Below are 10,018 nucleotides of genomic sequence, written 5' to 3'. Positions count from 1 at the left end.
CTCCCCCTTGCTCACTCTGCTCCAGCCACATGGGCCTCCTCGCTGTTCTTCCCACACAGCAGGCACAGTCCTACCTCAGGGCCTTTGCACATGCAGCGCCATCTACCTGGAACGCTCTTCCTGCACGCTCACCTCCTTCTCACCATTGCAGTCTCACATCCATGACTTCCCTGATCATGCTTGCCACATGGCTAAGCAAGAGCCCCTCACTCATTACCCAGAAGACCCCTTAATATGGCCCAAATCTTCTAAAGGAAGGGCATGAGGGTGGGGGTGCTGGGGTCCGAAGAAGCACCTTATCTGCTCGCCATAAAATTAAAACACATCTGAGCTGGTTTCTGAATGCAAGTACAAATTCCCAGGAAATATAAGGGAATGAGGAACATGTTAAATGACACCACAGGGACACCCAATCGACAAAACCTACAGCAGGGACGTCTCTGCAGCATGAATGACCCATTTCTTCAGCAAATAAAGTGCAAGGCAAAATTAAAAGAGTGAGATAGAGGGAAAAGCTCTCAATTAAGAGTTAGGAGATCATCAACGACTCGAGAGTTTATCTAGATCCTGATTCAGACAACCCAGAGAAATGTACACCACCAATGTTCACATTTCCAGGTGTCCTCCTGAAGGTTTTTGATGCTATGAAGGAATTTGATGCTGTGAAGGAATTGATGCTATGAAGGAATTGTTTTGAATACGATACTGGAATTTGTGGGGTTGTTTTTAAGAGGTGTTATCTTGAAGAGCAGGGTCTCTCCCCTAGGCACTGTGACTTTGGGGCCACTCACAGATCTTTCTCTGTGAGTGGCGGTCCTGGGCCTTGAGCAGCATCCCTGGCCCTACCCACAAGAAGCTAATAGCACCCCCCAGTGGTGACTACCAAAAATGTCCCCAGACACTGCCAAGCGTCCTTGGGACAAAATCCCCACCCCAGTTGAGAACTACTGCGTTGGTGACACAAACGGAAATATTTACAGATGAAAAAAATCTTGGATTTACATCAAAATACTAGGGGGGGAATAAGGCGAAATGGAGAAGATACAGGAGGAAATAATTGTTGAATCTGAGTAATGGGTACATGTGAGGGGTCATTATTCTATTCTCTCTACTTGGGGTGTGTTTGACATTTTCCAGTATAAAAAGTTGGAATGATGGGGGAAATTCAAATCAAATCTGGAGTTTAGTTCATCATAAGATAACCACGTTGCTTTCTTGGTTGTGACAAACACACTGTGCTTATGGAAGACGTGAACATCAGGGCAAGCTGAATACATGAGAACCCTCTAGAACCTTTGCCACTTTTCTGAAAATCTAAAATGATCCCAAAGTAAAAAGTGTATTTTTTTTAAAAAGGTTAAAAGAATAATGAATAAACATATAAGGGATCAGAAGCTGCTATGCCCAGGATTAGAACGAAGGCATGGGGACCCCTTCACAGAGCCACCTCTGGCAGGATGACCAGGGTGACCTTGAACGCTCCCTCCCGCCCCATAAATTCTCAGTCACCCAAAGACACTGGGATCCAGCCTTTTGCGCTCATCTGGGATTTGTCACATGGGTGGATGAGAGGCCAGAGGCCGTTTGGCCCCAGAGCAGCTAGGGCACGAATCCGCTTTCAAACCCACTTTATTCTCTCCAGACTAGAAACATTCATTTCCACCCTCCCCATCCGGATCTTCGCCAGCCCCGAGCTGTGGGCCTCAGAATGGGTCAGGGCGTCTCTCTGAGGACGCCACGGACTCGGCCACTCGCACGGAGGTGGCACTGCAGCAGCGGTGTGAACTGGCTTGGGCCAGCAGCTCCAGCCTCCGGGAGCGCAGCCGGGCCTGGATGGCCCAGATGGGGGGCTGGTGTCCAGGCAGCGTGGGGTCCTCGTCACCGAAACTGTGGACGGTGGAGTCGGAGCTGTCTTCTGTGCCTGCCACCGACTGCTTGCACACGGGGCAGGAGCGCTGGGCGGCCTGGGAGAACCAGGGATCAATGCACTTGCAGTGGTAGGTGTGGGAGCAGGGCAGGATCTTGAGCTGCTCACCCTCCTCGTACTCGTCCAGGCAGATGGCACACGAGTCATTGAGCCGCGTGAAGGTGCGGACCTGGGCCTTCTGGCAGGCTGGTGTCTTGACCGCCGCTGGCTTGCGGGTCCACCAGGCCCAGACCCAGTTCCACAGGCTGCGCAGGATGAAGAAGGTGGACATGAGCAGGGCGAGGGTGCGGCCCAGCACCCAGAAGATGGCCAGCATGGGATGGCAGTCCAGGTCGGGGCACGGCGGGTAGTCGGGCAGCAAGAGGACTTGGGCTGACTTGTGGCAACCCATGATGACTCGCAGGTCCTGCGAGGCGGCCTCCCCCACAAACACCGAGGGGATGACAATCTGGCGCCGAAGGTCCTCATAGACGTGGGCCATGCGCACGAGCTCATCCGAGCGGACATTGTGCACGATGGCGGCCTCGAAGCCGGCCCGCTGGGCATGCAGCACCTTCAGATCAAACGTGCAATCGTAGCGACGGATCAGCACAATGGTGCCCAGGGAGCCATTGCCCGCCGGCTGCGGGCCCTCAATGGGGTGGCACGCATTGGCTGGCCTGGCCTCCATCAGGTAGCCCCGCACACCCTCGGGGGCCAGGGGCACCCCGAACATGGCAGGCAGATCCGCGAAGTCCACTGTGCTCAAGTTGCCACCCAGCACGGTCCGCACCACCGCCTGCGAGGGGACCAGCAGTGTCGACAGGATCAGCGAGGCCTGGACTGCCCCCAGGGCTGGCTGCTGCCACCCCACGGCCAAGCCCCTCTTCATCCTGCTGTGGTATGGCCCAAGGTCCCGCTGGGAACGGCAGACGGGAGGCCTTCGGGCATCTCCAGGGCCTCTCAGGAGCCCGTGGCCAGGATGGAGTGGAAGCGAGCTTGAATGGGGGGCTCGGAGGCAGGTAAGCAGAGTGGCTGAGACCTGGGTGGCCCTAGGCGGAAACTGCTCCTGGCGGCAGCCACGTTTGCATTGTCTTTGAAGGCTGGTCTCAGGAGAAACTGACCTACCCAGGCAGCCTTCCTGGCAGCTGACACTGAGGCCAGGAGCCCTCCGGGTTCTAGATGCTCCAGCCTCTGTGACATCGTCCTGCTACATCCTGTCCCCAAGAGCTCCCAGCTGCCTGGGCCTGTGGCCAAGGCAGAATTCCTGGGTCTCTGACCTGGGGGCCTGGGCAACCTCCGACAAAACTTCTGGGAGTCTCAGAGCTTCCCCAGCTCCTGGACTTTACGAGTATCAGGCCTTATGTGGGAGAGGTGCCCCCAATGGGATCCAGCACACACAAACACTACAAGCACCAACTCCCTGCGCCTCCCAGATACCCAACGAGGAAGATGCCAATGTTACCCCTTCTGAGGTTCCTAGAAGGACCCGGACTTGTTCAGGGCACCCTTTCCCCATGAGGTCAGTTCTTAAAACCCAAATTCCAAACCTCCTCCCTCTCTCTGCTGCAGCCCCATAGGCCTCCTCCCTGTTTCCCCAATATGCCAGGCATGGTCCTGCCCCAGGCCCTTTGCACAGGCTATTTCCTCTGTTTACAATGCCCTTTCTCCCTGTGGCTGACTCTCATGACTCAGGTCTGAGTTCATATGTCCTTAGAGTCTAATTGGACTTCATCTGAGAGGAGGGAGAAGGTCAGGGTGGGGCTGGCAGGGGTGGGTGGTCAAAAGTCCTCACTGCCCGGCAGGCCTCCTGCACCAGCTTTATTCTCTTACTTCAGAGTTTTGTCTCCAACTGTCCCTCATTCCTCAGCCAGAGCTCCTGGCATCAGTCCCACATCCTCCCACTCCTCATCCCCAAACTTTCCCACCATGAGTCTGTCTCCTACCCAGCTAGGCAGCCTGCTCAAGTCTCAGTTCCTGGCTGACAAGTTCCAGCCATTGACAAGTTGTGTGATGCCAGGTAAATCACTTAACCTCTCTGGACCCCAGCTTTCAGACCTGTAAAATGGGCACAACGATGAGGAACCTATCTTGTAGAACTGGTGGTGTGAGAATTACATGAGATAATACATAACTAGTGCTCAGCATAGGGTCTAACTTTGTCATTCTCCCAGAGCAGATCTGCCTCCAGTTTGCAACCCTTCCAGTTCATCACCACATGGCAATCCGGGATTTTTCTAAAATCTCAATCCTCTGGTCTCTGCCATGCTCTGGTCTCTCTCATGGCTCCCCACTGCCCTCCAGAGAAAGTCCACCTTCCCCTCTGTGGCCTACAAGCCCCCCCGTGGTTGAGCCCCTGTCGATCTTACAAACCTGAATGCTTTTCAATGTTCCAAATGCATCATGATTTGTCGACCTCTAGAACTCTGCAAATGTCGTTCCCTATGCCGGGAACAAAATTCTCTCTCCTCAACTGCATTGTGCTAAGTTGACTACTTATTCTTTAGGGTTTTCTCTGTTGGTCTAATAGCTCCCACAGTGGTCCTCAGCCAGTGACAGAGAAAAGACACAGAGACAAACAGGGAGAAGGCCATGTGACAACAGAGGCAGAGATTGGAAAGGTGCTTCTAAAAGCCAAGGGATAAGAAACCAGAAGAGAGACAAGGAACAGATTCTCCTCTGAGCTCCCAAGAAGGAGCCAACCCTGCCAAAACCTTGATTTTGGACTTGCAGCATCCAGAACTGTGGAAGACTAAATTTCTGTGGTTTTAAGCCCCCCAGCTTGTGGTAGTTTGTTCTGGCAAATGTAGGAAATGAATACACACCGGAATCCTTATCCCAGGGTCTACGTCTAGGTGAGGCCAGCCAACAGCAATGTGTCACCACACTGAGACTGGAGGGTAAATAAGGATGAATTTGGTGTAAGGGGCCAGAGAATAACATGCCAGAAATGTGAATGGCATGTGAACAGGTCCTGAGGTTAGCAAGAGATAGAGATAGAAATAGGGCTAGAGACAAAAGGAGGGAGGGAAGGAGGGAGGAATGGCTGAAAACAGCAGCCATTCAGAGTAGCCAGGAAGAGGGTCTTACTCAAGGATGGGAGAGAGTTGGGGAAGGGTAGGCAGGGCCAGACCAGAACCTTGAACACCATTGGCCTTGGGGTTTACACAAGAATGATGGGAGCCATAGAAAAGTTGAAAACAGAGGCAGGACAAGGTTGGATTGTGTTTCCCACCACTGCTCTGTGTATTTCTTCATAGTTTGGATTTTTTCCAAGGGGAACAAATTCACTTATTACTCCTGAAATAAAGAGGTTTGTGTTTCTGAAAGAGCCCTGAGGTTGCTGGGTGGAGCGTGGATTGGAGAGGGAGACAGGCCAGGAAGCCAAGGAGGCAGCCAGAGAATCAGGGAAGAGCCTGGGGAGTGGGACAGAGGGGAGGGAGTAGAGAGAGACTGAGAGGGGATGATGGCCCTGCATGAGTGGATGGGTGTGGAGGAGAAGAGAGAGAGTGGACATAGTGATGTCACTTCCTCCCAATTCTCTTCCCCTGGGGATTATTTCCTAAAAGTCTTACTTGGTGCGACCATCTTTAATGCCTTTCAGGCAGTTGCTAATTTCCGTAAGAGAGAGGTTCTTGGCCCCATTGGAATTTTAAAACATCGTTTTGTTTTCCGAGTCTTTATTTTTTGTGAGCCCCATCTCTCTGTGGCAAGAGACACGGGTTTTTTTATTTATGACTCTCACAAAGTTTCCTTTGAAAGAAAGACAATAGGTGAGTTGATCTTTAAGGAATATTTGGTAAATAAAGGAACAAATGGATGATGATAGGGATAAAGATTGAGAAAGGGATCTCCAAAGATGGGAAGTTGATAAATAGGGTATATTAGGCTCCGCGGGCTGCTGTAACCAAGTACCATAAACTGGTGGCTGAAAACAGAAATCTATTGTCATGTAATTCTAGAGGCCAGAAGTCCAAGACCAAGGTGTTGGCAGGGTGGTATTCCCTCTGCTGCCCGTGTGCAGGACAGTCTGGGTGTGCCGGATAATTAACATCCCTGGGGGTGGCCCAGAACCAGGAACTCAAGTGAGACAACTGGGGTGCGTATCCCTCACCATGTCCTAGAAGTCCCCAGCAGGTTGAGCTCCAGCTGCCACCTTGATAACTTGCTTGACAATGCTTCCTTCACCAATCGTCTTCCCTTTCCTGTCTCCCTTCCTCCACTCCCTTCCCAGTGTTTTCTGAGATCACTTCCAAAATAAATAACTTGCATTCAAATCCTTGTCTTGAGAGTCTGCTTCTGGGGAACCCAAACTAAGATGCTGCCTGAGAACAGAAGAATGCATATACTTGCCTGCACATGGGCGGGTATGCAGCACACATACATATCCAACAGCAGAAAACAGAGTGGCGAGACCCGGGTCCTAAACACATCATTTGAGCACCTCAATCCAGCTGAGCCTGAAGGCCCCACAACACCTGTACCCCTGTGATATGAACCAATATATTCCTTTTTTGCCTACTATCCTCACACAACTATCTCACAGGGAATGGTAAGCCTTCCAGAATCTCACAGAAGAGACATTGGTACAATTATAAGTTTGATTTTCTTTTTCTGCTCCATGCCCATCTCCCTCCAGAAATGTTTCTAGTAGGGACCTCCTTCAGTGATACCCAGAGGAGAGAGCAGAGACGTCTGCCTCCTCCGACTGTTAGATATAAAACACGTATCAGATGGGGTAACGGGATGTGCCTTGTGTTCACTGTAATTTCCCCAGAAGTTAGTCACATCGACTTCCTTCCCTGGCTGCATCTCCTGCGAATTTGAATGATATACTTGCCTGCACATGGGCAGGTATGCAGTACACATACATACCCAACAGGACTGTGATTCAGATCAGTATGGCCTGGGGGGCTGGGGTCAGAGAACTGGGAGGCTGCAAGGGGGCCATAACAACCCCAGTGGCCCATCGCCAGCAGCCTGACCTGCGCCGTTCTGGCTCTCTGTCTCTCCCTCCTTCTCTACCTTTCCCCTTCTCTGTCACTGTCTCTGTTTGTCTTTGCCTCTTTTGTTTCGGCCTCTGCCTCTGTTCCTTTCTCTAACTTTCTGCCTCAGTCTTTCCACGTCTCTGTCTCAATATGTTTGTTGCTCTCTGACTCTGTTGTGAGTCTGTCTTGTGTATTCTTTGTCTATATTTATATGACTCTGTTCCCTGTCTGCATGTATTCCTGTGCCTGTGTCTCCAGATCTATCTTTATCAGCTTGAAGGTCAAAGGCATAACTCTGTGGACCGAGATGAGACCAGAGTGGTGCAAGGGGAGCGGGGTTTAAGGTCCTACATGGCCCTTACTTCCTGCCTGAGTATGTGCCTTCCCCTCTCAGCATCTCAGCTTCCCCATTTGTAAAACACTTTCTGAACACAAACACTCATGGACCTCCCATCACCCTTTGAGCTTGGGACGTGCCTTTCCCCACTTCTCCCAGGAGGAAGCTGGCATGCAGAGAGGGGACAATCCCTGCCCAAGTGCAACTGTTAAGAAGAGGTTGGACCACTTTCCCTGCCCCAGGCTTTGCCCCCACCCCCACTGGTTTTGCCCCAGCCTGGTCCCTACTGGGGCAGTCATCTGGCTACAAACGAACAGACCTGCTGTCTGAGGTCAGACTGCTTCATTTGTCTTCCCACCTTTTCTGCTCCAAGGTCCCAGGTTTTATGTGGGGATAATTAAACGTACAGAGACAGAAAACACTGCAGGAGAGAGGGTTCTGTCTGCACAGGACGATGTGCTAGCCCCAGACCTTACAGAGATTATGTTTTAGCTCAGCAAAGGGGAGACAGCCAATAAACAAATTAAATAAATGAATGAACCAGCCATCAAACAAAATAACTTCAGAATGTGAAGTGCTGTGAAGAAAATTAAGCTGGTGTTGTGTCTGAGAGGGGCAGCCATCATTGGGGTGTTCAAGGAAGGTCTCCCCAAGGCAGGGACATTTGAATTGAAGCCTGAAGTGAGGGAAGATCTTTCTTTCTAGAACACACCTCATTCTTGGGGTGCCACCAGGGCATCTGAGATTTGTTGACTGGTGTCATTTCATTTCTTTGTTCATCAAATATTTGCTAAGTACCTACTGTGTGCCAGGCCCCCGGCTGGACAGTGGGGACCCAGAAGTGTCCAAGACAAACCCAGTCTCCATTCTGCAGGGGAGGAGCAAAACAAGCGAACAAGAATATTTCCAATAGCCACGAGTCCCATGAGGGAAGCAAGGCAATAAGGAGACAAGATAAAGTGTGTGAGAAACAAGATCAATAGAAGAATGCCAGAATCCGTGGGCGAGCGTTTCAGGAGAAACAGAATATGTGCACCGTGTCAAAGCAATTTTCTCAAGATAGTTACTCATTTGAAAAGTAGGAAGGTAACTTCCCAGGGCAGACTCTGGCAGACACTGTTGTAATCACGGGATTTAGGTGAACATTACCCGGACGAGACACAGCCACCTCTAGCGTCTCCTGATACCCCGCACTGAGGCGGACGCGACAGGACGCCTGTGGGACCCGGCGGAACCATACAACCCGAGTGGAATCGTGAGCCACCGTCAGTCAGACGTGAGTTTGGGGACAGTCCACAAAATCCCTGGCCGGTGCCCCTCAGAATGTCAAGGCCAGGGAAGATAAGGAAAGGCTGAGGAACCGTCCCAGAGTGGAGGACGAGAGGGAGATGTGACAACGAAGGGCAGTGAGTGCTCCTGGATGGGGTCCTGGACCAGGAGGAGGGCATTCATGGAAAAACTGTTGAAACTTGAAAATGAGGTCAGTAGGTTAATGAGGAACCTGTACCCGTATGAATTTCCTGGTTTTGATCCTCGTACCAGGTCATGTAAAATGGTAACATTAGGGAACGCTGGGTGCTGGGTGCACAGGGACGCTGTACTTCCTGCAACTGGTGTTTCTGCCGCTCTTCTGTAAGTCTAACCTTATTTCAAAACAAAAAGTTAGGAAACAGAACAGGGAGCCTTAACTATTTGAAAGGAGGAGGAGAGGGAGGGAGAGGAGAGACAGGAGGAGGGGTGGGAGGAGTGGGAGGAAGAACAAAGCCTGAGAAAGAGACAATGGCTGGCGTAGAGGGTGATCAGGGAAGTCCCGTCTGCGTGGGTTGGCATTTAGACGAGACTTGAAGGATGCGGAGGAGTTGGCAGAAGGAGACAGGTGGGGGAAGCCCGGAGTGCCAGGGGCGGAACAGCACGGCCACATGTGGCTGGTGTGTTTGACAATGAGCAAGAGAACGCCATGGCTGGCGTGGAAGGCAGGGCATGAAGAGGGAACCGGCTGCACTGCGGAGGGTCTTGTAGATCACGGTGAACAGTCTGCGTTTTCCTGGAAGTGAAACGCAGGGCCTGGCTCATCCGGGGTCCCCTCAAGGAGCCCGTAAGACAAGGATTGGGTACCAGTAGAGTATGTGGGAGGTGATCCCAGGACTCGCCAGGGAGAGGGAGGGGGTGAGAGAAGGGAAGGGGCCAACATGGGGTACATTCGTGAGCAGTGACTGTGGTGGGCAAATGGGGCTCCGTCCCCTGGGGGACTGTTAGGAGGCACAAACTTCAGAGATGTCCCACTTCAGGGACGAGGGAGCTGGGGTATTTACGCACCAGCTCCTGCCAGCCATTGGTTGGGAGTAGCATCAATTCTGTGACACGTCTAGCCCGCCCTGGGTGTGAGCAGAGCAGGCTCAGGCAGAGTCAGATCTGGGATGCCAGCACAGGGACATGGTGAGGGCCCAGGGGTCTGGGTGGGCCACCGATGGCATCAGCCACAGAGCCTGCAGAGCTGCACTGACCCGTACGGCAGCCCCTAGCTACGTGTGGCTATTGAAATTCACTGAAATGAATTTAAAGAAATGCAGTTCCTCACTCACACTTGCCATAGTTCAAGTGCTCCATAGGCACGTGGGGTGACCATGTTGGGCGGCACAGGTCTGAAACATTCCCACCAGGACAGAAAGTTCTATTGCACTGGAGGATTTGAAACAAGGGAGTATCAGACACAACCCAATTGAGGCTATAGGAAAATCCCTCTGGCTATTGGGGAAAAACAGGCAGTTGGGGTTGAGGGACAAACTG

General features: G+C 51.9%; 1 protein-coding gene across 1 annotated transcript in view; it reads right to left on the bottom strand.

Moving 5' to 3' along the window:
• Positions 1 to 1,703: 1,703 nt before the first annotated feature.
• ZNRF4 (zinc and ring finger 4) overlaps positions 1,704 to 10,018 on the bottom strand; it is a 51,422-nt gene continuing 43,107 nt past the window's right edge. Inside the window, 4 exon segments of the mRNA XM_033135481.1 lie at positions 1,704 to 2,795; positions 2,797 to 2,875; positions 2,877 to 2,995; positions 2,997 to 3,116. Of these exon segments, the coding sequence (XP_032991372.1) occupies positions 1,704 to 2,795; positions 2,797 to 2,875; positions 2,877 to 2,995; positions 2,997 to 3,116 (1,410 nt within the window).

Source organism: Rhinolophus ferrumequinum, chromosome 18, assembly GCF_004115265.2.
Source record: "Rhinolophus ferrumequinum isolate MPI-CBG mRhiFer1 chromosome 18, mRhiFer1_v1.p, whole genome shotgun sequence".
NCBI classification, from domain to species: Eukaryota; Metazoa; Chordata; class Mammalia; order Chiroptera; family Rhinolophidae; genus Rhinolophus; species Rhinolophus ferrumequinum.
This window is presented reverse-complemented; position numbering and strand designations above follow the sequence as displayed.